Source organism: Salvelinus fontinalis, chromosome 15, assembly GCF_029448725.1.
Source record: "Salvelinus fontinalis isolate EN_2023a chromosome 15, ASM2944872v1, whole genome shotgun sequence".
In the NCBI taxonomy this organism is placed as follows: domain Eukaryota; kingdom Metazoa; phylum Chordata; class Actinopteri; order Salmoniformes; family Salmonidae; genus Salvelinus; species Salvelinus fontinalis.
In genome coordinates, this window is record NC_074679.1 from 7643527 (window position 1) to 7670819 (window position 27293).

Genomic DNA, 27293 nt, shown 5'->3' on the forward strand with positions numbered 1-27293 from the left:
CGGGCTGTATCACAGCCTGGTATGGCAACTGCACTGCCCTCAACCGCAAGGCTCTCCAGAGGGTGTTGCGGTCTGCACAACGCATCATTGGGGGTAAACTACCTGCCCTCCATGACACCTACAGCACCCGATGTCACAGGAAGGCCAAAAAGATCATCGAGGACAGCAACCACCCAAGCCGTGGCCTGTTCACCCCGCTATCATCCAGAAGGCGAGGTCAGTACAGGTGCATCAAAGCTGGGACCGAGAGATAGAAGCTGTTTTCAATCTTAAGGCCATCAGACTGTTCAACAGCAATCACTAACTCAGAGAGGCTGCTGCCTACATTGAGACCCACTCACTGGCCACTTTAATAAATGAATCACTAGTCACTTTAAACAATGCCACTTTATATAATGTCTACATATCATGCATTACTCATATTTTATACCATCTATTGCACCTTGCCTATGCCGCTTGGACATTGCTCATCCATATTCTTATATGTACATATTCTCATTCGCCTGTTTAGATTTGTGTGTATTAGGTAGTTGTTGGGGAATTGTTAGATTACTTTTTAGATATTACTGCACTGTCGGGAACTAGAAGCACAAGCTTTTCACTACACTCGCATTATCTGCTAACCATGTGTATGTGACCAATAAAGATTTGATTTTGATTTGATGATGATGATGATGATGCAATTCCCTCTATCCAGCAACTGCTAAGTCACTCCATCCAAGTAGCACCAACAAAGATAGGCAGAGGAGATTCAACTAATCTGGGACAGAGGGTCTGTGTATGCACAGGGAAGGATGGCTAGAGGGATGGAGAAGGGATTGAGAGCAGGCTTTCAGGACTGTGTTTTAGTGAAGAGAGGTGTGGGAGAGAGACCTTGTAATACTGTAATGCATTCCGAATTATCCTATCAAGAGCCTTGTTTAGTGTGTGTGTGCACCAGTCTTTCATAACAGGACAGGATCCACATTACGTATCCCTCTGCTTTGCTTGGCTCACACACTAAGTCATGGATGGACACGTTGTTGTTGATGGTAGCAGTGTCCACCCACTGAGCACAAACGTCAATTCAACGTCTAGTCCATGTTGGTTTAACCTAATTTCATTGAACCAACGTTAATTCACACTGTGTGTGTGTGTGTGTGTGTGTGTGTGTGTGTGTGTGTGTGTGTGTGTGTGTGTGTGTGTGTGTGTGTGTGTGTGTGTGTGTGTAACCTGTACATGGGTTAGATGAGGGTTAGATGAGAAGCTACTTTTAACTGTGTTGTGCAACCATCCACTGGTGGCTTCCCAAACATTAAACTAACTACAGGATGACAGGGTTTGAGTAAGGGAAATTGGAATTATAATTTTTATTTTACCTTTATTTAACTAATTGACATGGAATTGCATGTGCACCGCAAACCCACCAACCAACCCCAGTTAATCCTAACATCACTCACTCCCAAAACCCTCCAACCAACCCCAGTTAATCCTAACATCACTCACTCCCAAAACCCTCCAACCAACCCCAGTTAATCCTAACATCACTCACTCCCAAAACCCACCAACCAACCCCAGTTAATCCTAACATCACTCACTCCCAAAACCCTCCAACCAACCCCAGTTAATCCTAACATCACTCTCACTCCCAAAACCCTCCAACCAACCCCAGTTAATCCTAACATCACTCACTCCCAAAACCCTCCAACCAACCCCAGTTAATCCTAACATCACTCACTCCCAAAACCCTCCAACCAACCCCAGTTAATCCTAACATCACTCACTCCCAAAACCCTCCAACCAACCCCAGTTAATCCTAACATCACTCACTCCCAAAACCCACCAACCAACCCCAGTTAATCCTAACATCACTCACTCCCAAAACCCACCAACCAACCCCAGTTAATCCTAACATCACTCACTCCCAAAACCCTCCAACCAACCCCAGTTAATCCTAACATCACTCACTCCCAAAACCCTCCAACCAACCCCAGTTAATCCTAACATCACTCACTCCCAAAACCCACCAACCAACCCCAGTTAATCCTAACATCACTCACTCCCAAAACCCACCAACCAACCCCAGTTAATCCTAACATCACTCACTCCCAAAACCCTCCAACCAACCCCAGTTAATCCTAACATCACTCACTCCCAAAACCCTCCAACCAACCCCAGTTAATCCTAACATCACTCACTCCCAAAACCCTCCAACCAACCCCAGTTAATCCTAACATCACTCACTCCCAAAACCCTCCAACCAACCCCAGTTAATCCTCACTCCCAAAACCCTCCAACCAACCCCAGTTAATCCTAACATCACTCACTCCCAAAACCACACAAGCCCTCCTTTAGCCTCTAGCCCTCTTTCTCTCTCTCTTTCCCGCTTTCTCTACCTCTCTCTTTCTCTCTCTCTTTCCCACTTTCTCTACCTCTCTCTTTCTCTCTCTCTTTCCCGCTTTCTCTACCTCTCTCTTTCTCTCTCTCTTTCCCGCTTTGTCTACCTCTCTCTTTCTCTCTCTCTTTCCCGCTTTCTCTGCCTCTCTCTTTCTCTCTCTCTTTCCCGCTTTCTCTACCTCTCTTTCTCTCTCTCTTTCCTGCTTTCTCTACCTCTCTCTTTCTCTCTCTCGTTCCTGCTTTCTCTACCTCTCTCTCTCTCTTTCTTTCCCTCTCTTTCTTTCTCTCTAACTTCCTTTCTCTTTTTTTCCCTCTCTTTCTTTCTCTCGCTCTTTCGCTCTCGTTCAAGTAAGAGCAGTAGCGGTAGCAGCAGTTGATAGTTTCTGATGTCATGCAGATCCGGAGATAAAAACCATGGCTGAGTGAGCACCATCTCCCATTTCCACCCACCCAATCATGCTCAGTTAATTGCCACTAACGTTACTCATCCAAGGTAGTAGCTTTTAAAAGCGGCTATTTAAAGTAACACTCTCGCTCCCACCCTCACTACCACTATGAACCAATACTTTATGTACCTCCACCCCAGATCGATGTCTCTCTTAACTTGTTGTGTTCTTTCCACCTAGCCTGGCATGACTGAAAGCATCTGGTCAATAATTGTCTAGACAGCTATGGTGGCAGCAAATGGAACCAACAACAGAAAGCCTCCATTAGATACCTAAGGTCAAAATAACCATGGCTACCGCTTAATCTGTCTCATGTACACAACAGTAGCCTCAAAATACTTGTTTGAAATGTTTTGAAAAATAATTGAAATACCTGATAGTATTTAAACACAGGTCTGAGTAGCTTATGTAGTAGTGTGTGTTTTAACGTACAACAGCAGCTAACAGGATGTCGGTCTCTGAACGTTGTTCTAGATCTGGGCCCATTATTAATAACAAAGCGTCTCAGAGTGCTGATCAGGGATCAGTTTGGCCTTTTTTTAGATCATAATGAATACAATTATATAGATCAGCTTTCCTATTCTGACACGCTTTGTGGGTACGCCCCTTAGGTGCTCTGAGTTGACAGATGTATTGATAAAGGCGCACTGGTTGTTACGTATTCTACGGTACGACCCTTCCTCCTCTTCCTGCTTTACTTCTTCTGTTGTTTAGTGCAATCACTGACAGCATGGATGTGGACGAAAGTAATCACATCTCCCAAACACATCCCTCATCACCACAAGATCACAGGAATCTAGAGGTGTGACGTGTCTTCTATTAGTGAGGACACCATTCAGCCTCGCCGTTCTTGTCTTGTCTTCACATGGTTGGGTGCTCTATATGCTCTATATTCTCTACATGCTCTATATCCTCTATATTCTCTACATGCTCTATATTCTCTACATGCTCTATATCCTCTACATGCTCTATATTCTCTACATGCTCTATATCCTCTACATGCTCTATATCCTCTATATTCTCTACATGCTCTATATTCTCTACATGCTCTATATTCTCTACATGCTCTATATTCTCTACATGCTCTATATTCTCTACATGCTCTATATTCTCTACATGCTCTACATGCTCTATATGCCACTAGCTTCATGTGTTTGTTAGCAACACTAAGGCTTTTCCTTTTTCGTTTTATCAAAATGAATAAATAGTTCATCCTTGAGTTAGAGCAGCCGGCTTGATCAGCTAGCAGGGGAATGGACCAAACAGATGGTGCAAGGGTGTCTGATCATTCCTCAGGTGGTGTGTGTATTTGTGTGTGAGGGGAGGGGGGGTCAAATGACTACTGGATAAGGGGTCTGAGACACTGAATCTACTGGGTGAAGTTTGTCATGGAGCTGGTTCAAACAATAAAGAAATTACATTTCAGGGCCAGACGGTGAATGATAAGAGGGGGAGACAATCTGAACACCACCCCTCCCTCCCCTACTTGCCATCTGATGTCGAGACTGCGTTGCTATGGGCAACGAGCAGAGTGGGAGAGGAGGATGGATTGATCCCAGCTGGTGGGAGGGAGGGCAGAGAGGAGAGCGGCTCACACAACACACATACTGAGCCAACCACAGAGAGGAGAGGAAAAGGGATAGAATATATGTTATCCGTCTTTTCCTTTTCCTGTTGAAGCAGACTAAGAGCATTGGAGATCGAGAGGGGAGCGGGGCAAGCAGCCAATCGGCATTCAACGGGAAGCAAGCAACCAATGAGGAGCGAGTGGACTCCTCCCCGTAAAGCGCTGTGTTGAGCTCCGATCCCTTATAAATGAATGGAGAGGCTCTGAGGCAGCACACTGCTCTCCCACAGAGCACTAGAATCAACAACAGCAGCTTGGACGGATGCTCGCACCCAGCCATGAAGAAACGGCACAGACAAGCACATGCCGCAGACACCACAGACGACATGGATCCCCACCATCCCCCTGAGGCCTTGGCAGCCCCTCTCGCCCTCCCTTTCTCAGCCTCCGGCACCCTGGCCCTCCCACTCCCATCGCCTGCCACCCGACGCTCCATCTCTATGGGCGACTTTAGGCGGGTGACCACGGCCCTGTACGGCTCGGAGCCCCCCTCGACGGCTACCACAGCCCCCTCCTCCAAGATGGTGACCCCCAGCTCTAGCATGGAGTTTGAAGCGGCCCGTCGGCGCCTGCTAGAGATGGAAGAGCGCCAGCGGGTCATCCGGGAGATGGAGCGACGCCTGGAGGAGCTCCGGGAGGTGTTCGTGCGCTCGGAGCAGGAGGCGGTGGAGCATGGCGAGGTGTTGACCCGCATTGCCTGCGGCGCCCAGCAGGGGGAGATATACGCGGCCGAGAACAGCGAGCGGCTCAAGAAAGGGCTGCGATTCAGGAAGCACCGGCCCACCATTGTCTTCTCCTCCATGCTGGGACTCCGTACGTGTCTTCCCTGGCCCGTCAAGCTCAAATGACCCTTAGACTACAGACTGACACCATTCCCAGACTGTTACCCCTCCTTGAGGCTACAAACCCCCCCTTGAGCTCTTATTGATTCCAGGAAGCTGGCCCTCTGTGGACTAAAGAGTGTATATTGTATGTCTGGGATGGTTTGGAGGCCATGGGACTCACATGGTGCATCTGTAAAACTAAAAGTTGTTGTATGAAACCATACAAACCGTACTTGTACAAAGGCAAAAACAACGAAAAATGTAATCGCTTTGATGTGGTTGGTCGATTCTTTTTTTTTATTTGCTTTGTGTTGAAAGAAGTGGGAATGACAGAAGAAGGGAGTCACGGTGCAGGTATTGGAGCGTGAGGTAACATGGAAACACTTCCTTTTCTCAGTACCTCTTAAGTTATGCAAAGAGAGAAGTGGGGGTTACATAACAAAGCCCGGGCTTACGGGATGGGGGAGAACGTTGAGCAATCTGCCTTTTCAACCCACTGGAGTGAGAGAAGAGGAGCAGAGTGCAGTTTAGTTTTTTTTTTTTTTTTGCTGCATTGTTTCGTAAAACCAGGGGGGAAAAAACGGAGAAAGGGGGAGTCAGAAAGAATGGTTGGTAGAGGGCCTTGGGGGACCGCAGGGTGTCGAAGGGCAACGTGCCTTGGCATTCCCCAGCACACTCACTATATCTCCCAGCCAACTCATCTTCTGAGCTTCAAAGGTCAAACCCCCAATGGAGTAGTAGTCTGCTCTCTCAGGACGTGAGAAACAAACCAGGTCCTTCTGGGACGCTTCCACCTGTGGCCTATTCTTTGTTGCCTGACAACCCAGGCCTAACTCACCTTCCAGAATGTATCCGACAACACATGGTGTCCTTGGAAAAGAAGAGGTTCAAGAACAACTTCCTTTTCTGGTGCATTTCCTTCAATTGGACCTGAGCGATGGACAATGGCGCTGTTTGCAAAACTGTGTTCGTTTGACTATGGCAGAGCTGGCCTCTCAATGCTTTTACGGTTGATGAAATGTTTGAGGATTGCGTTAGCCATGCCATGGCCAGCGAGACAAGGTAGGGTATATACTGTATAACAAGATGATAGGCTAGCTGAGAGACGTAGGGTGGATGATTTGTGGAAAAGGATGACAGTCAGTCACGTGAGAGGAAGGGGTTAAAAAGGCGATAAAACAGCAAACAGACATTTAATGTTATTGACGTTATTGCATCAAATAAATAAATAAAATGTGATTTGTCACATACACATGGTTAGCAGATGTGATTGGTCACATACACATGGTTAGCAGATGTTATTGCGAGTGTAGCGAAATGCTTGTGCTTCTAGTTCTGACAGTGCAGCAATATCTAACGAGTAATATCTAACAATTTCACAACAAATACCTAATACACACATCTAAGTAAAGGAATGGAATTAAGAATATATAAATATATGGATGAACAATGTCAGAGCGGCATAGACTAAGATACAGTGGAATAGTATAGAATACAGTATATACATGTGAGATGAGTAATACATAGACTAAAATACAGTCGAATAGTATAGAATAAAGTATATACATATGAGTAATCAGTAATGCAAGATATGTAAACATTATTAAAGTGACTAGTGATCCATTTATTAAAGTGGCCTATGATTTCAAGTCTGTATGTTGGCAGCAGCCTCTCTGTGTCAGTGATGGCTGTTTAACAGTCTGATGGCCTTGAGATATATATATTTTTTTTTAAGTCTCCCGGTCCCAGCGTTGATGTACCTGTACTGACCACGCCTTCTGGATGATAGCGGTGTGAACAGGCAGTGCCTCTGGGGTGGTTGTTGTCCTTGATGATTGTTTTGGCCTTCCTGTGACATCAGGTGCTGTAGGGCAGGTAGTTTGCCCCCCCCCCTCCCCCCGGTAACAGACAATGGGCAGTCTAAATGCATGCTCTACTTTTTGATAGGATAAGCATTGGACATTTTTGCTTAGTTCATAAATTATAGTCCACTGCATAGGCTTACATATCGATTAGGGTTATCGATATGTATCGATTAAGTTACTGCCTGCTATTTGTAAGCTAGACAGAGACAATAATTTTTCCTATTGTATGCTTCAGACCCAAACACCTTGTATTCTTTATGTACATATATTATTAAAAAATACTGGAAGTCTACAGGCTACAATGGTTCTTCATTAAATGCCTTATACAATGTATGTGTATATACTAGTGTGAGGATGGAGTCCTCTGTAGCTCAGTTGGTAGAGCATTATGCTTGCAGCACCAGGGTTGTGGGTTCAAATCCCACAGGGGACCAGTATGAAAAAACTACTGTCACTCTGGATAAGAGTGTCTGCTGAATGACTTAAATGTAAAATAATGAATTCATGACCATTGATCTAATGATGACAACCAGAACACCATTGGCCAGCTTGGAATACTTTGAAATTCTTGCACTATTTTCAGTGCTGTACTTTTTTGTTGTTGCGTTTTGCTATGAAATACTACGTTTCCTAAAGCGCTCTGGACCCACATGCAGAATGAATGTATTGTTTAAATCTGTTTCTCAATAAATATGGTTCCCTTAACTTGTTAAGGGCCTGTGGTTGAAAATACTATTCTCTGTCTGGATATCTTCTCAACAAACCTTGTTTTAAAATGTGTTTAATTAAATGTATCCTCCTCCTACTCCTTACTCGGCAGAGTCAAATACAGTATCTTGGTTAGCCACATTTTCAGAGGCTTCCATGATAGACATTAGCCTGATCCACAGTCCTGACTGCTGCTGTGGTAGAACGAGGCTAGATAGGCATAGCCTGGTTCAGTCCCATATCTGTTTGTGGTGTCTTACCTTTTCTCATAGTCAATGTCAGACAGCATAAACCGATATGGGACCAGGCTATTAAAGGCATACAACTAAGCCAAAACTGGCAATCAGAACTGGTTTAAAGATAGCCTAAAACAAGATCAAGCGTTCTGCATCAACCACAGGTCCAAAACAAGTTTTCTGACAATATTACTTTACTATTCTGTATATGAATGTACTTATCTTCTATTGTGTTAAATAGTTCATTTGTGATGTGAAAGTGTTTCCTTCTGTTAAAATTAACGTAAGGCTGCGTTTACACAGGCAGCCCAATTCTGATCTTTTTCCGACAATTGGTCTTTTGAACAATCAGATTAGATCTTTTGCCCATAATTCGGCTAAATATCAGAAATTGTCTGCCTGTGTAAACGCAGCCTAATAGTCCTAAAATATATTTTTAAACCGGGTTTAATCAGTTTATTTTAAATTATATAATGTCCTTCATTATAAAATTTCCATGTTGACCTTACATACGTTTAGATGGATTTGAATCTCTACTGATTAAATGTGTTCTCCTTAATTTAGATCAATTTGAAAACATGCTCATTGCTTTGAATAAGGCGTTTGCATTATAGAATGTTTTGCTCAAGTGACAAATTGCTTGTAATACATCATTTAATCATAGGCTTTAGTCCAGAGTTTAAACAAATGTACAATGTTCTATAAAGACAAGAAAAATAGGCTTTTTTTTTTTTTTTTACATTGTTCAGGACAATTTGTTCTCGGTTCTGTCAGAGGAGGGACTGGTAGTATACTGCTAGTTGGGGGAGAGAAAATGAATTAAGGCAATCTGAAATGTGGTGGAATGTGGTCTGTTTTCCCGGAGAGTGTGTGAGAATGCTTATTGCTTACCCATGCACAGTTTGACATTTAAGTCAGCTCTTACATCTGTTGGGCAAATGTCTCTCTTCTCTCTCCTCTCGCTCTCTCCTCTCTCTTTCTCTCCTCGCCCTCTCTCCTTCTCTCCTCCCTCTCTCTCCGTTGAAGTGACGCATTTGGCCTGTCACGACTGGTACAGAGGTAGTAGTCTGTCACCTTGGAGCACCAGAGCAGAAAAACAGAGCCTGCTCAGCATAACTGAAATGGCTCATGACGTAATGACATAATGAGACGATGCATGCAGAGAGGAAGCCAAGGGACCTGATAACAAAACACCCTAACGCTGCTGGGAGCATCTGCAGACAAACGCCACACGTGACATGTGTATTCCATTCTGAATTAAGAACATCCTGGGTTTTAAGTTGAGCTTGTTATAATACCCATATTAAACTTGAGTTATAAGATGTGACGTTGTTGAACGTGACCGGTACCAAGTGTGTCGAGAGACTCCATTAACCAATAGGATGCAAGATCTTCCCTCATGCGTCCAAAAGATTGGCTTCTCCTTGGATTGTCTGATGTTCAGGATTTTGTCCTGATTCGTAATCGGTCCTAAAGTGAAGGCTTTAGTTATTTGATGCACCTCACTTTGCCTGTACTGTTCACTCTGAAGAATGTATGTATTGGTCATGATCTGAATGAGGGAGCCGTACCTTCTCCAATTGGTCTGGATGTACTGTATAATAAACACTGACAGGAAATGACATCATCACTGTGTTGGCCCCTCATTGCCCACCAATGACAGCCCAGTGAGCACAAGATGTTGAAAATATGCATATTCAACCAGAAACACATTTTCAACATATTTTGCTTAAAGAGAAACACTGTAGGCCTAATACCTGTTGGTTTAGAATTCTAGTCATGTTTGTCCCAGTTTACCATGCCTGGTTTCTCCATGATGTTATGTATCTCCAGTCAAGAGAATCAAAAAGCATTATCTGTAATATCGTTGTGTCATTCACATGGTATATCAAAGCTATGAGACTACAAGGTAGCTATCTGACTGCAGCGTCCACATTGGCAATATGATTTGATCAAACTTCAGTATAAAATCATTATTCATCTCCATTTAGATGCTTAATAGTAATAAAATAATACATTTAATTTGTATAGAGCTTTTCATTACAGAGTTCTCAAAGCTCTATTGAGGAAAAAATACAAAATACTGTATATAAAGTAAGAATAATAGGTTGCTGCTGAGGTTGGGTGATTGTGGAGGCCAGGTCATCTGATGCAGCACTCCATCACTCTCCTTCTTGGTCAAATAGCCCTTAAACAGCCTGGAGGTGTGTTGGGTCATTGTCCTGTTGAAAAACGAATTATAGTCCCACTAAGCGCAAACCAGATGGGATGGCGTATCACTGCAGAATGCTGTGTTAGCCATGCTGGTTAAGTATGCCGTACATTTGAAATAAATCACTGACAGTGTCACCAGCAAAGCACCATCACACCACCTCCCCCAAACTTCACGATAGGAACCACACATGGATAGGAACCATCACACCACCTCCTCCGATAGGAACCATCACACCACCTCCCCCATACTTCACGATAGGAATCACACATGGATAGGAACCATCACACCACCTCCCCCATACTTCACGATAGGAATCACACATGGATAGGAACCATCACACCACCTCCTCCGATAGGAACCATCACACCACCTCCCCCATACTTCACGATAGGAACCACACATGTATAGTAACCATCACACCACTTCCCTCATATTTCACGATAGGAATCACACATGGATAGGAACCATCACACCACCTCCCCCATACTTCACGATAGGAATCACACATGCTGAGATCATCCGTTCACCTACTACTATGTCTAAGTTGGACTCATCAGACCAAAGGACAGATTTTCACCGGTTTAATGACCATTGTTCATGTTTCTTGACCCAAGCAAGTCTCTTCTTCTTATAGGTGTAACGGCTTTCTTCCTGGGATGAAGGAGAGGACCAAACTGCAGCGCGGTTATTGTTCAACATGTTTAATAAGACGATAAACGATGAACATTAACAAATAACAACCGTGAAAGCCGAGACAGTCCTATCTGGTGCAGAACACAAACACAGAGACAGGAAACAACCACCCACAATCCCCAACACAAAACAAGCCACCTATATATGATTCTCAATCAGGGACAACGATTGACAGCTGTCTCTGATTGAGAACCATATTAGGCTGGACACAGAAACAGACTAACTAGACACACAAGATAGAATTCCCACCCAGCTCACGTCCTGACCAACACTAAACAAGCAAAACACATAAGAACTCTGGTCAGGACGTTACAATAGGTCTCTTTTAGTAGTGGTTTCTTAGCAGCAATTCGACCATGAAGGCCTGATTCACAGTCTCCTCTGAACAGTTGATGTTGAGATGTGTCTGTTTCTTGAACTCTGTGAAGCATTTATTTGGGCTGCAATTTCTGAGGCTGGTAACTCTAATGAACTTATCCTCTGCAGCAGAGGTAACTCTAATGAACTTATCCTCTGCAGCAGAGGTAACCCTGGGTCTTCCTTTCCTGTGGCGGTCCTCATGAGAGCCAGTTTCATCATAGCGTTTGATGATTTTTGCAACTGCACTTGAAGAAACTTTCAAAGTTCTTAATTTTCTGCATTGACTCACCTTCAAGTCTTAAACTAATTATGGACTGGTGTTTCTCTTTACTTATTTGAGCTGTTCTTGCCATAATATGGACAGGTTGAGAGAATGTCAAGAGTTTGCAAAGCTGTCGTCAAGGCAAAGGGTGGCTACTTAGAATCTGAAATATAAAATATATTTTGATGTTTAAACTTTTTTGGTTACTACATGATTCCATGTGTTAATTCATAGTTTTGATGTCTTCACTACTATTCTGCACTATTATTCTACAAAATAGTACAAATTAAGAAAAATCCTGGAATGAGGTGTATCCAAACTTTTGACTGGTACTATATATATTACATCGTGTTTAATGTGCTGTATGATAGTCAGGATGATTGGTGATAGGACACCATCACATACAGCATGACAGCTAAGCTGCTAACATGATATACTGTATCTCTAAACACTGTACATCTTCTCCACGGCTAAGCCATGTGGCTGATGTCTGTTGCTGTTGTGGGTCCTGTGTGGTTCACCAGTTAAAGCGAGAACCACACATTGCTGATCCAGGTTTGTCTTTTTGATCATAATACGATTACGTGGACAGGGAGGGACCTGATCCTAGATTTTTTATAGATTTTTTTATTTCACCTTTATTTAACCAGGTAGGCTAGTTGAGAACAAGTTCTCATTTGCAACTGTGACCTGGACAAGATAAAGCAAAGCAGTTCGGCACACACAACAACACATGGAATAAAAAGTTCAGCACAATACCTGCCTACTTCCTGGATGCCTCAGCACCGACCTGACCCTCTGTCCTATGAAAAATACGGGTCTACTTCCTGGCTGCCTCAGCACCACCCTGACCCTCCGTCCTCTGAGAAATACAGGTCTACTTCTTGGCGGCCTCAGCACCACCCTGACCCTCTGTCCTCTGAGAAATACAGGTCTACTTCCTGGCTGCCTCAGCACCACCCTGACCCTCCGTCTTCTGAGAAATACGGGTCTACTTCCTGGCTGCCTCAGCACCACCCTGACCCTCTGTCCTCTGAGAAATACAGGTCTACTTCCTGGATGCCTCAGCACCACCCTGACCCTCTGTCCTCTGAGAAATACAGGTCTACTTCCTGGATGCCTCAGCACCACCCTGACCCTCCGTCCTCTGAGAAATACGGGTCTACTTCCTGGCTGCCTCAGCACCACCCTGACCCTCCGTCCTCTGAGAAATACAGGTCTACTTCCTGGCTGCCTCAGCACCACCCTGACCCTCCGTCCTCTGAGAAATACAGGTCTACTTCCTGGCTGCCTCAGCACCACCCTGACCCTCTGTCCTCTGAGAAATACGGGTCTACTTCCTGGCTGCCTCAGCACCACCCTGACCCTCCGTCCTCTGAGAAATACAGGTCTACTTCCTGGCTGCCTCAGCACCACCCTGACCCTCTGTCCTCTGAGAAATACAGGTCTACTTCCTGGATGCCTCAGCACCACCCTGACCCTCCGTCCTCTGAGAAATACGGGTCTACTTCCTGGATGCCTCAGCACCACCCTGACCCTCTGTCCTCTGAGAAATACAGGCCTACTTCCTGGCTGCCTCAGCACCACCCTGACCCTCTGTCCTCTGAGAAATACGGGTCTACTTCCCGGCTGCCTCAGCACCACCCTGACCCTCCGTCCTTTGAGAAATACGGGTCTACTTCCTGGCTGCCTCAGCACCACCCTGACCCTCCGTCCTCTGAGAAATACGGGTCTACTTCCTGGCTGCCTCAGCACCACCCTGACCCTCTGTCCTCTGAGAAAAGAGTGATGTAATATCTGTCACTTACACAACCACCTGGCTGACGCTAGCCCGGGATGACGATCCAACCAGCCACCTGGCGCTATCCGGGGATAACGATCCAACCAGCCAGCTGACTCTATCCCGGGATAACGATCCAACCAGCCAGCTGACTCTATCCCGGGATAACGATCCAACCAGCCACCTGACAATCCAAACCCCTCTACTGCTGCCTACTCTGAGGACCAGACTGTCCCATATACGCCTGCTCTCTTTCGTGTGTGTGCATAAACACACAGTAAGAGCATTCAGTAAAAGGCTGTGATCCTGAGAGTGATCTTACTGTATAATGGTAATCCCTGTGCTAGGTGACGTGGGTTGTACTGTGTTAATCCTAGGGGATTTGGATGAGGGGTAGTAAGGTAAAGTAGGGTTGGAGTACGTGGCATTTGGTTTCAGGTTGAGGGATATTCCAAAAATTATATTCAATTGAATGTTCTACTTCCTGGTTGCCATCTGGCAGTCCGACGGACGAATATGGGTTTGGCGAATGCCAGGAGAACTTTTCCCGCCAACTGTAAAGTTTGGTGGAGGAGGAATAATGGTCTAGGGCTGTTTTTCATGGTTTGGGCTAGGCCCCTTAGTTCCAGTGACGGGAAATCTTAATGCTACAGCATACAATGACATTCTAGACAATTCTGTGCTGTCAAGTTTGGGGAAGGCCCTTTCCTGTTTCAGAATGACAATGTCCCCGTGCACAAAGCGAGGTCCATACAGAAATGGTTTGTCAAGATTGGTGTGGAAGAACTTGACTGGCATGCACAGAGCCCCGACTTCAACCACATCGAACACCTTTGGCATGAATTGGACGCCGACTGCGAGCCAGGCATAATCGCCAAACATCAGTGCCCGACCTCACTAATGCTCTTGTGGCTGAATAGAAGCAAGTCCCCCACAGCAATGTTCCAACATCTAGTGGAAAACCTTCCCAGAAGAGTGGAGGCTGTTATAGCAGCAAATGGGTGACCAACTCCATATTAATGCCCATGATTTTGGAATGAGAAGTTGGACGAGCTGGTGTAGTGCATCAATGTGAGCGTGCGTCAGATGATGACATTTCTGATCTTTTTAGTTCCAGTATCTAATCAGAATGACTGAGATGTATTGCATGTGTTCTACACTCTCTTATCTCTTTATTTTTTGGACACCAAAGCCCATTAATATTTTACATTGTTCTCTCTCATGTATTATGTAAGAGAACAAAAGTTTAATGCATCAAAACATATAAATAATTAAATCCATTCTGAAAGTTACTTTTCATAATACAAAATATTGAATATAGTGTAAAAACCACACAGATGTTAAAACAGTATTTAATAATCTCGTAACATGGAAAGGACAGAGAGCAAAACACATGTACTATATTACAAATACTTGGTAATAATGAAATGACAGAAATACTCCATTATACTGATGTTCTATCTTACATTGTCAGCACAGAAACCACGTGACACAAAGTCTCAACCATAGAGGCACTTATCTATATAAGGTTTAAAAATGATAAAGACATGGAAGAACAACAGTAAGTGCCTTCACTTTACTCTCCATAAACTCCTATGCTGTGTTCCAATAGTATCACATAGCTTCCTTCCTTCACATCCACTGATCAGATAGCACCCAGGAAGAAAACGATTTTAAAAGTATTGGGACGCAGCCTGCGCTTGACTTGGGCAGGAGCTCACCGATGTTGAGTACAGGCATCTCAAATGTTCTACTGCTTGAGCTCCTGCTCCTCTCATAGAATATTAGCTAAACAGTTTGGTGGAGCACCTGCACCTTAATATAAACAGTACCAGAACCCAAAATGAGTACCGGAACCTATTTTAGTCCAAGTTAAGTGTAGGACACAGCCCTATTCAAGCTCACAGTCCAACGTAAAGTGTATAGGGCCGCAGGGGGCTCCAGCACACCTCTCATTCCTATGTCTTAGTTTGTTTTATTGTAGTCATTAGTAGGAAACTGGGGGTTATTGCTCCTTCCACACTCAATTATTGAAAGGGATCCTACCTCAGAGCACTGGGCCAATCCAGTAGAGTGTACTGTCTTGACTGGGCGCTTTAGGGCCCTGCTAGTCTATACTGACTGGGCACTTTGGGGCTCCGCTAGTCTATACTGACTGGGCACTTTGGGGCTCCGCTAGTCCATACTGACTGGGCACTTTGGGGCTCCGCTAGTCCATACTGACTGGGCCCTGCTAGTCCATACTGACTGGGCACTTTGGGGCTCCGCTAGTCCATACTGACTGGGCACTTTGGGGCTCCGCTAGTCCATACTGACTGGGCCCTGCTAGTCCATACTGACTGGGCACTTTGGGGCTCTGCTAGTCCATACTGACTGGTCTATTTGGGGCTCCGCTAGTCCATACTGATTGGGCACTTTGGGGCTCTGCTAGTCCATACTGACTGGGCCCTGCTAGTCCATACTGACTGGGCCCTGCTAGTCCATACTGACTGGGCCCTGCTAGTCCATACTGACTGGGCCCTGCTAGTCTATACTGACTGGTCTATTTGGGGCTCCGCTAGTCCATACTGACTGGGCACTTTGGGGCTCTGCTAGTCCATACTGACTGGGCCCTGCTAGTCTATACTGACTGGGCCCTGCTAGTCCATACTGACTGGGCCCTGCTAGTCTATACTGACTGGGCCCTGCTAGCCTATACTGACTGGGCCCTGCTAGTCTATACTGACTGGGCCCTGCTAATCCATACTGACTGGGCCCTGCTAGTCCATACTGACTGGGCCCTGCTAGTCCATACTGACTGGGCTATTTGAGGCTCTGCTAGTCCATACTGACTGGGCCCTGCTAGTCCATACTGACTGGGCTATTTGAGGCTCTGCTAGTCCATACTGACTGGGCCCTGCTAATCCATACTGACTGGGCCCTGCTAGTCCATACTGACTGGGCCATTTGGGGCTCCTCTAGTCCATACTGACTGGGCTCTGCTAGTCCATACTGACTGGGCCCTTTGGGGCCCCGCTAGTCCAGCCCCCATGCCATATTGCCCTACTGACACATAAGAGTATACAGAACCGAAGTGATGTTCACAAGTAGCATTAACATGACATTATGTGAACCCTAACAATGCATTCATTCTGATACTCAGTCATTCTTCAACACTGGGTGATATTAACGGTTCCAACATGCAACAGCTGGTTGTTTGTGTTGTTTTTTTACCTTTGTAGAACAGAGCACAACATATACTCAATAGACTGCCCTCACTTTTCAGTCTGTCCCTGGTTCCATTGGCAATCATGCACTTCTCTACTTACTTGTCTATGTATTGGCAACAGTGACTGGATCTAGAGAAAGCTAAACAAACCCTCAATAACCCCTGTCTACAGTAACTACAGGAATGCAAACAGGCGGGAAAACACCTACATGGCTGAAAAGCAACCGATACTTATCCTCTAAAAGGTTTTTTATTGTTGTCTGCCCTACTGTAGAGAGCCCTCCACACCCACTGCAGGCGTAGCTTCACTTGTGGACAGATAAACCAGTTGTATAAGATGCTTAACAGCCTGAGATCCAATACTGAGTTACACTTTCTCTCAATCGCTATTAGTGGCATTTAAAGCACTTTGAAACCATATTAGGAGACAGTATTCCGCCAGAATCCTGGTGCATTAAGTAACACTAGAATATAGTTCTAGAATATTAATAGAATGCAGTAACACGAAATGCAATGTATTAATATGCCTTTACTGCAGATTCAGAACATGAAAAATATGAATTAATATGAATGGATGTGGTCAGATGTGAGTAATAACACTGTAAAGTTATGGTGCTCAAGAGACTAGGAAAACAGCTAATGTCTCAATACTAGCTTATGGTTAGCGATATGGAATCCTTCCATCACAGTTCATGGGTGTAATAATATCTATTTACAATTCTCTACAACCTTCTCTTTTCTTTACAATGTGGAAGTGTCCAACTGTCCATGCCTTTTGTATGAGGCCGAGTATAGACCCAGAACCGAGAGCTACTGTATGGAAAAAAGCACTAGGCTTGGGTCATGTTCATTAGGGCAAACTAAAACGAAAAATTATCATTTCTTATTGAACAAGTTCAGGTAGTCTTTTCCTGTTTCAGTCCATTTGCTGCCTACTGAATACAAGCCAGCTTTGTGTATTTCACTGCGGTGACAGTCACTTCCTTTCCCCTGCCGACTGTAGGAAGACAGACTCCTTTGGAGACGGAGAAAACCAAATGTCCCAGGCTCCAGCCAGGCCCCCCCAGTCAGAGCTGGAGTCTGGCCCACAACCAGCTTAGACACTGGGGTTCCGTTTCAGAGCGGCAGCCAGAGAACCCTGGAGCCCCAGGAGACAGGCTGGCAGCCACAAATGCGCTTTCAGTTCCAGGTCGTTCCAGCCCCAGACATCATCGCCACCGGTCACTGAGCAGGTATTCATTACATCTGGCTCAGAGTCCCGACGACCGTGACTGACATGGCATGAATCTCTTAAGTCTCCTTAGTTTCCAGGAAGGCAGTGGACAACGCCGGCTATTCATCCTCTTTTCTAGGGCTCCCACAACACACGATCTCACTCCTCCAGACTCCAGTGTTGTATGTATGTCATTGCCAGGTAATCCAATGGTATGGTTATAATCTCAGACACACGCGCAGGCAGGCACGCACATACATTCTAGCTCCACCAGTACTGCTGTCTGTATCACAGGTATTCCAGCTGTTGCTCTTATAATTTTCCCTGGGCAGCAAAGTGTGGTAAAAACATCCCTTTAATACCCTGGGCGGTAAGGTGTGGTAAAAACATCCCTTTAATACCCTGGGCGGTAAGGTGTGGTAAAAACATCCCTTTAATACCCTGGGCGGTAAGGTGTGGTAAAAACATCCCTTTAATACCCTGGGCGATAAGGTGTGGTAAAAACATCCCTTTAATACCCTGGGCGGTAAGGTGTGGTAAAAACATCCCTTTAATACTCTGGGCGGTAAGGTGTGGTAAAAACATCCCTTTAATACCCTGGGCGGTAAGGTGTGGTAAAAACATCCCTTTAATACCCTGGGCGGTAAGGTGTGGTAAAAACATCCCTTTAATACCCTGGGCGGTAAGGTGTGGTAAAAACATCCCTTTAATACCCTGGGCGGTAAGGTGTGGTAAAAACATCCCTTTAATACCCTGGGCGGTAAGGTGTGGTAAAAACATCCCTTTACAGTTGTAAAACATACAGGTATTAGAGGTCAAATTGCCGAGGGAGGCGTTTTCTGTCGCTCTCTTCTGTCGGGTTGTGAGGATGGCATTCCTTCATGTAATATGATCTCTTTCATCCCTTCTTTCTTTATGGCGACTTCCTTAAGTGCACTGTCTGTATATACAATTACAGTTTATGGGAGTCTCTAGTCGTCAGATCACAACACATCAAAGTGGTTCAGAATATTCTATCACAAGAAATTACCAGGAAAGCAAGCATTTTTTTGTTGTCTTTGAATGAGTTGCGTTCAAGAGAGTCCATTCCAGCCTTTTTGTGTCCCAGGTAAGAGACGTAGTAAGGGTAGGGGCTAGGCTAGGGTAGGGGCTAGGCTAGGGTAGGGTAGGGGCTAGGGTAGGGGCTAGGCTAGGGTAGAGGCTAAGGTAGGGGCTAGGGTAGGGGCTAGGGTAGGGGCTAGGGTAGGGTAGGGGCTAGGGTAGAGGCTAGGGTAGGGGCTAGGGTAGGGCTAGGGTAGGGGCTAGGGTAGAGGCTAGGCTAGGGTAGGGGCTAGGCTAGGGTAGAGGCTAGGGTAGAGGCTAGGGTAGAGGGTAGGGGCTAGGGTAGAGGCTAGGGGCTAGGCTAGGGTAGAGGCTAGGGTAGGGGCTAGGGGCTAGGGTAGGGGCTAGGCTAGGGTAGGGGCTAGGCTAGGGTAGGGGCTAGGCTAGGGGCTAGGTTAGGGGCTAGGCTAGACTAGGGTAGGGGCTAGGCTAGGCTAGAGGGTAGGGGCTAGGCTAGGGTAGAGGCTAGGGTAGAGGGTAGGGGCTAGGCTAGGGGCTAGGCTAGGGGCTAGGCTAGACTAGGGTAGGGGCTAGGCTAGGCTAGAGGGTAGGGGCTAGGCTAGGCTAGAGGGTAGGGGCTAGGCTAGGCGCTAGGGGCTAGGGTAGGGGCTAGGCTAGACTAAGGTAGAGGCTAGGCTAGGGGCTAGGCTAGGGTAGGGGCTAGGGCATCCTGTGTATGACTAGTCAGTCCCCTAGTTTATGGACATAGTTCACAGGGAATGTCCCACTTCTGGATGGATAGCCCTCGATGTGGCCGACCTGGAGGTACAGAAACAATCAAGATCACTAACTGACTAGATAGAAAATACAGAGGTAATATATTTGATATAAAAGGACATTAATGAAAGGGCTTTGCCTATGGATTTTGTGTTTGCGCAGAAGGAAAACCCTCCAGTTGCCTTTTTTTGTAAAAATATATAGGTTAAAACATGGTTGGCTTAATACAGAAAAGCAAATAGCTCAACGTTCTGTTTTAATGCTGTGCTTATTAAAAGTAACAACGGATTTACAGAGGTAAAAAGATAGAGGTGTAGTTCTACTCACCCACCAGTGGGGGTCCTCGGTGGCTGTGACCACGATGACCTCATCCTTGAAAAAGGCCAGCTGGTCCGAGCTGACGGCTCTGCAGTCCACCAGCGCCTTGACCCTCTTCTGGGTAGGCCTCCTCTGAGACACCTGGCGGATACACACGCTGCTCTGTCATGCTCTTGTACATACTAGTGTCCCGCTACTGTATTACAGACAACTGATCTGTACATGTAACCCATTGTCAGTTGGTTGGGCTTTATTATCCTTCAACATCACTATTCAATGTGCGCCGCATCTCAGTGCAAGAGGCGTCACTACAGTCCCTGGTTCGAATCCAGGCTGTATCACATCCGGCCGTGATTGGTAGTCCCATAGAGCGGTGTGAAATTGGCCCAGCGTCATCCGGGTTTGGCCGGGGTAGGCCGTCATTGTAAATAAGAATTTGAGCTTAACTGACTTGCCCAGTTAAATAAAGGTTGAAGATAAAACATTTTTTAAATGTAACAGCGTTATTGTGCCTTAAATTGACATTGAATAGTGATGTTGCAGGATAATAATGCCAACCAACTGACAATGGGTTACATGTAGCAGCTGAAGAAAATGTATGAGTATTTCTATCAGAGTACCCACAAAAATATATACATTCTTTATATTTCACGTGTCCTAAAATGCATCCCAAAAATATATTTTAAATATGTTTTTTCTCTCGTATGGGGGCATTATCCATGCTCTAACTAGCATACCATATATAGATGCCATTCTCACTCAGATAGCAGTGGTTTTGTTGTCACAGAAGTTGGCAGTGTTTGAAATGATGCTCTAGTATTAGTGGTAAGGTCATGTTGCGTGTCCTACCATAGCGTTTCTGCGAGGGCGCACAGTGATAGGAGAGGAGGAGGAGGAGGCTGCAGGTGTGGCGCCGGGGGCGGGACCAGTAGGTACCACGCTGCAGTACAGCTCCTCCTGGCTGCCCAGTGCCACACAGATGGGTGAGGTCACAGCTGAGGTCACGGCTGAGGTCATGGCTACAGAACACTTCCCTTGTCCTCCGCTGCTGGTCCGCCGGTACGATGTTGTTTTCTCTGAGCTGGGGAGGAGGAGAGGACAGGTTGGTAAAACACAAGGACTTCACCTACTCACAGATACATAGGGCACATACAGTACCTACATGGGTCCTACTGGATTTAGATAGTTTGGATTTTCCATCTGTAAATGCTATTAACAGACTGTTTGCTAATGATTCCAGGATGGACAAAATGTGTGCACTCACTACTGCAAGTCGCTCTGGATAAGAGCATCTGCTAAATGACTAAAATGTAAATGTAAAATGTTACGGTTAAGAGAAGAGTTAAGGTTAGTAGATAGTTGAAATGTTACTGATAGTCTGTAGACTGTCCAAATAAAGTGTTACCATGTCTTTTCATGTAATGTAATCCAGTATGCGTATAATCTGCTATATTTATTATTATCTACTAACCTTAACTCTTCTCTTAACCGTAACATTTTACATTTACATTTTAGTCATTTAGCAGATGCTCTTATCCAGAGCGACTTGCAGTAGTGAGTGCACACATTTTGTCCATCCTGGAATCATTAGCAAACAGTCTGTTAATAGCAGTATGCGTGTAATGTAATCCCGTATGCGTGTAATGTAATCCAGTATGCATGTAATGTAATCCCGTATGCGTGTAATGTAATCCCGTATGCATGTAATGTAATCCAGTATGCATGTAATGTAATCCAGTATGCATGTAATGTAATCCAGTATGCATGTAATGTAATCCAGTATGCATGTAATGTAATCCAGTATGCATGTAATGTAATCCAGTATGCATGTAATGTAATCCAGTATGCGTGTAATGTTCACCAGTATGCATGTAATTGCAAAGTTTTGTAACATTAATGATTTTTTTTAAATATAATTCATTATCAAACATTATTTTGCTCACTAGAAGTTTTTTGGGGGGACAGTGACAAAGTAGGTGGTCATTACTGTTAGAATGCGCTATGTGCTCAGCTTGTTAGGCTTCAACAGCGGGCGCTGTGAGGTCATTTTACCTGGCAGTAAACCGAAGGCAGGCATCTTCAGAACTGATGAATTCTCTCTCTTAACTCTAGGGTTGTTCCATTTAAACATATATGTATGTTTGACTATTCATTGCTAACAGTAAGGGAAATCAAATCATGAATACAAACATTTTACTGTGAAGACCAGGAAGGAGTCTAACGTTTGAACTAGCAGGAATAGAGGGAGTCTATCCGTCATAACATTGCAAAACCACACTGATCTCCTACTTTCTCTGTCGGTTATGAAAGTATTTTAGGATTACCTGACAGGTCCTATGTGGTTCTGAGGGGAACTGGAACTACTGTTAGACTTGGTGCTGTCTCTGTCTGAGGACCCTGACCCAGTATTGGCCTGACCCTCCCAGGCTGCGGTCTGTCTCTGTCCCCTCACCAGGATGCCCTGGCCGTGGGGTGATTTGGGTGGTCGCCCCCCCTGACCCTCCAGCATGGGGGAGGGGGGGCTGGACTGGGGGGCTGGGTTGGAGCAGCTGCACCTGTTGCTTAACCCCTCCTGGGTGGACAAGGAGATCTGGGGGTCCGAGCGACCTGGGGGTGCGGAGAGAGGGAGACAGGATCAGGTGAGTGAGAGACACATACAGCCATGCAAAACAATTTGTCCTTCCTTGATTCCTCATATCATTGCCTCCTCAAAAGGTGAGGAAGATGCGAGGGAAGGTCCTCAAATACAGTTAAAAAGAAAATGGGATGAGGAGATGAGATGAGATGAGCGGAGAGGAGATGGGAGGAGAGGAGATGGGATGAGCGGAGAGGAGATGGGAAGAGAGGAGAGGAGATGAGAGGAGAAGAGGGGATGGGATGGGAGGAGATGGAAGGAGAGGAGAGACAGCTCTCTCAGCTACGAGACTCAAACACCCACTATAAACTATACTAGACCGCTTTCCAGGGTCTTGTTCATTTAAGCACCAACCAGAAGAAAACTGACAAACAGAGGGGGACTACCTGGGCTATAATGTTCATGTCAATGCGTGTGTTCACCTCTCATGATGGCTTTAGCGGGCAGAGGGGGCGGGGGCATGAGGACGCCAGATGGAGCACTATTGGGGGGGTTACGGTAAAGGAAGTCCACGTTTTCGTAGGTCTTACACGCCACGGGGGCGTTGGCGAAGCTCCAGCGGGAGGGCGAGGCTTTGGAGGGCAGAGGGGAGCGTAGGTTCCTGTGTAAGGGGTTCACCTGAAGAGTAGAGAGGAAGGGGGAGATGGTCAGTATATGATGCCAAACATGACACTGGGGTTTCATCAAAAACAACCCCTACCCCCTACACCCTAGGCCCTTGTGTTCTGAAATAATTGGATAAGAGTAAACAATATGGTGAAAATTCCATCTAGCTTACATCCATCCCCCATTCTTCCATCCCTCCATTCTAACACCCCCACCCCCCATTCTAACACCCCCCCCCTCATTTTCCATCCCCCATTCTAATATCCACCCATTCTAACACCTCCCCCATTCTAACACCACCCCCATTCTACCACCCCCCTAATTGTTCCATCCCCCATTATAACATCCCCCTCATTTCAACATCCCCCATTCTAACACCCACCCCCCGCCCATTCTAACAACCCTACCCCCATTCTAACATCCCCACCCCCATTCTAACACCCCCACTCTAACATCCCCATCCCCCATTCTAACACCCCCACCCCCATTCTATCACCCCCACCACCATTCTAACAACCCTACCCCCATTCTTACACCACCCCCCCCCCCCCTCGTTTCTAACATCCTCCCCATGACTAAGTCTAAGTCATGCGATAGTGAGGGATATGAGCAGAGTCTCAGAGGTAAAGTGTGGTTGCACCGAGGTAAACACTGAATAAAACTCTAGTGCAGTGTTTCCCAAATCCAGTCCTCCAGTAACCAGTACACATTTCTTATGTAACCCCAACAGTACACCTGGTTCAACTTGTAACCCCAGACACCTGGTTCAACTTGTAACCCCAACAGTACACCTGGTTCAACTTGTAACACCAGACACCTGGTTCAACTTAATGAGGGCTTGATTAGTTGGTGAATTGAATCAGGTGAGTTTGTACAGGGATACAATATAAATGTTCTGTTGGGGTCCTGGAGGACTGGTGTACTGGTTGTACAGTGGTTAGTGTGTGTGTTTACCCTCTCATCCAGGTCGTATTCAGTGTGTCTGTGTGTGTTAACCCTCTCATCCAGGTCGTATTCGGTGTGTCTGTTAACCCTCTCATCCAGGTCGTATTCGGTGTGTCTGTTAACCCTCTCATCCAGGTCGTATTCGGTGTGTGTGTGTCTGTTTGTTCCTGTGTGTGTTTACCCTCTCATCCAGGTCGTATTCAGTGTGTGTGTGTGTTCCTGTGGGTGTTTACCCTCTCATCCAGGTCGTATTCAGTGTGTGTGTGTGTTCCTGTGTGTGTTTACCCTCTCATCCAGGTCGTATTCAGTGTGTGTGTGTGGGTGTGTGTTTTCCTGTGGGTGTTTACCCTCTCATCCAGGTCGTATTCAGTGTTTGTGTGTGTTCCTGTGGGTGTTTACCCTCTCATCCAGGTCGTATTCAGTGTGTGTGTGTGTGTGTGTGTGTGTTCCTGTGGGTGTTTACCCTCTCATCCAGGTCATCTTCGCTGTCATACAGGTCCTGGCTCTGTGTCTCCCACACGTACTCCACATGGATCTGACTGTTGAACTTCCCACTCTGTGCCAGCTCTAGCTAAAACACACACACACACACACACACACACACACACACACACACACACACACACACACACACACACACACACACACACACACACACACACACACACACACACACACACACACACACACAGTAACAAAAACACACATACACACACACACACACACACACACACACACACACACAGTAACAAAAACACACACACACAGGAACAAAAACATACATACACAGGAACAAAAACACACACAGGTCAGCTACAAATCCATATTTTGCTCAGATTACAAACATAGCATAGCTAGTCAAGTCATTGCTCCTACCAGTACCTTTAAATACTCAAGTATCACCCAGAAAATAAAATAGTATATTCAAGCCTTGGGACAACTGTTAAAACCACTGAAACGTTAGTGCTAGAAACCAGAACCAAATCTTACATGTGCTGGCCAGTGACTTAATTATGCTAACATTTATGTTAAAGTGCAATTCCACCACTTTTCAACCTCATTGTCATTATCTCCAGCACCATACCAGTGTCTACATATGTGAAAACGGCGCTTTTCTACGTTTTGTAGAAAGAAAAAAAAATTAAGTTAAAAAGGTCTACCCGATGACATCATCTAAAGTTAAAACGTTTGAAAATAGCCCTCTGTCTAGAAACTCACTGCAGGTTCTGAAAATCACTGTTTTCTTACTTTAAATCTTACCCTGTGATGTCACAGAAACATTTATTTATTTATTTTACTTTATTAATTATTCTTCTTTACCACAGATCATAGAAACACGCTGTTTTCACATATGTAGACACCGGTATGGTGCTGGAGATGGTGAATATGTAGACACCGGTATGGTGCTGGAGCAGGAGAATATGTAGACACTGGTATGGTGCTGGAGATGGTGAATATGTAGACACTGGTATGGTGCTGGAGATGGTGAATATGTAGACACTGGTATGGTGCTGGAGATGGTGAATATGTAGACACTGGTATGGTGCTGGAGCAGGAGAATATGTAGACACTGGTATGGTGCTGGAGATGGTGAATATGTAGACACTGGTATGGTGCTGGAGATGGTGAATATGTAGACACTGGTATGGTGCTGGAGATGGTGAATATGTAGACACTGGTATGGTGCTGGAGCAGGAGAATATGTAGACACTGGTATGGTGCTGGAGATGGTGAATATGTAGACACTGGTATGGTGCTGGAGATGGTGAATATGTAGACACTGGTATGGTGCTGGAGATGGTGAATATGTAGACACTGGTATGGTGCTGGAGATGGTGAATATGTAGACACTGGTATGGTGCTGGAGATGGTGAATATGTAGACACTGGTATGGTGCTGGAGATGGTGCTGGAGATGATGAATATGTAGACACTGGTATGGTGCTGGAGATGGTGAATATGTAGACACTGGTATGGTGCTGGAGATGGTGCTGGAGATGGTGAATATGTAGACACTGGTATGGTGCTGGAGATGGTGAATATGTAGACACTGGTATGGTGCTGGTAGTGGTGAATATGTAGACAATGGTATGGTGCTGGAGATTGTGAATATGTAGACACTGGTATGGTGCTGGAGATGGTGAATATGTAGACACTGGTATGGTGCTGGAGATGGTGAATATGTAGACACTGGTATGGTGCTGGAGATGGTGAATATGTAGACACTGGTATGGTGCTGGAGATGGTGAATATGTAGACACTGGTATGGTGCTGGAGATGGTGCTGGAGATGGTGAATATGTAGACATTGGTATGGTGCTGGAGATGGTGCTGGAGATGGTGATTATGTAGACACTGGTATGGTGCTGGAGATGGTGCTGGAGATGGTGAATATGTAGACACTGGTATGGTGCTGGAGATGGTGAATATGTAGACACTGGTATGGTGCTGGAGATGGTGCTGGAGATGGTGAATATGTAGACACTGGTATGGTGCTGGAGATGGTGCTGGAGATGGTGAATATGTAGACACTGGTATGGTGCTGGAGATGGTGAATATGTAGACACCGGTATGGTGCTGGAGATGGTGAATATGTAGACACCGGTATGGTGCTGGAGATGGTGCTGGAGGTGGTGAATATGTAGACACCGGTATGGTGCTGGAGATGGTGCTGGAGATGGTGAATATGTAGACACTGGTATGGTGCTGGAGATGGTGAATATGTAGACACTGGTATGGTGCTGGAGATGGTGAATATGTAGACACTGGTATGGTGCTGGAGCAGGTGAATATGTAGACACCGGTATGGTGCTGGAGATGGTGAATATGTAGACACCGGTATGGTGCTGGAGATGGTGAATATGAGGTTGAAAAGTGGCGGAGTTGCCCTTTAACAGTCTGTCACGAAACAGTGTTGAAACAACAACTTAGGTTACTTGACTTATCACTGTTTTAACAGGAAATAATGGATATGGTTTTCCAGTAAAACACAACCAGAAGGAAATGAACACTTTCTTTCATTACGGACTTTACTATGACAATTCAGCACCTCACCATAATCAGAGACAGTGAGCATGTTATCTATTGTTCCATAAAGGATAGGAAGACAGGAAATTGAACGGGGTCAAAGCAGGTTTAGCAGGGGAAAACAGGGAGCCAG

At 45.5% G+C, this 27293-nt stretch overlaps 2 protein-coding genes across 3 annotated transcripts in view; one reads left to right on the forward strand and one right to left on the reverse strand.

Moving 5' to 3' along the window:
- Positions 1-4393: 4393 nt before the first annotated feature.
- On the forward strand, positions 4394-9709 carry LOC129811359 (ensconsin-like). The gene has a single exon (XM_055862598.1). It carries the CDS (start codon positions 4638-4640, stop codon positions 5295-5297), a length of 660 nt encoding a protein of 219 aa, XP_055718573.1. The 5' UTR covers positions 4394-4637; the 3' UTR covers positions 5298-9709.
- A 5019-nt stretch (positions 9710-14728) lies between these two features.
- Positions 14729-27293, reverse strand: part of LOC129811360 (arf-GAP with SH3 domain, ANK repeat and PH domain-containing protein 3-like) — a 63133-nt gene continuing 50568 nt past the window's right edge. The window contains exons 21-26 of one of the 2 annotated variants that reach the window (XM_055862600.1): positions 24599-24706; positions 23007-23202; positions 22274-22556; positions 20799-21030; positions 19963-20090; positions 14729-19673 (exon numbers count right to left, since the gene is read on the reverse strand). In XM_055862600.1, coding sequence (XP_055718575.1) covers positions 19625-19673; positions 19963-20090; positions 20799-21030; positions 22274-22556; positions 23007-23202; positions 24599-24706 — 996 coding nt within the window. In that variant the 3' untranslated portion in view covers positions 14729-19624. Of the gene's footprint in view, positions 19674-19958; positions 20091-20798; positions 21031-22273; positions 22557-23006; positions 23203-24598; positions 24707-27293 lie in introns of both variants that reach the window. The other variant, XM_055862599.1, reaches the window with a different exon arrangement.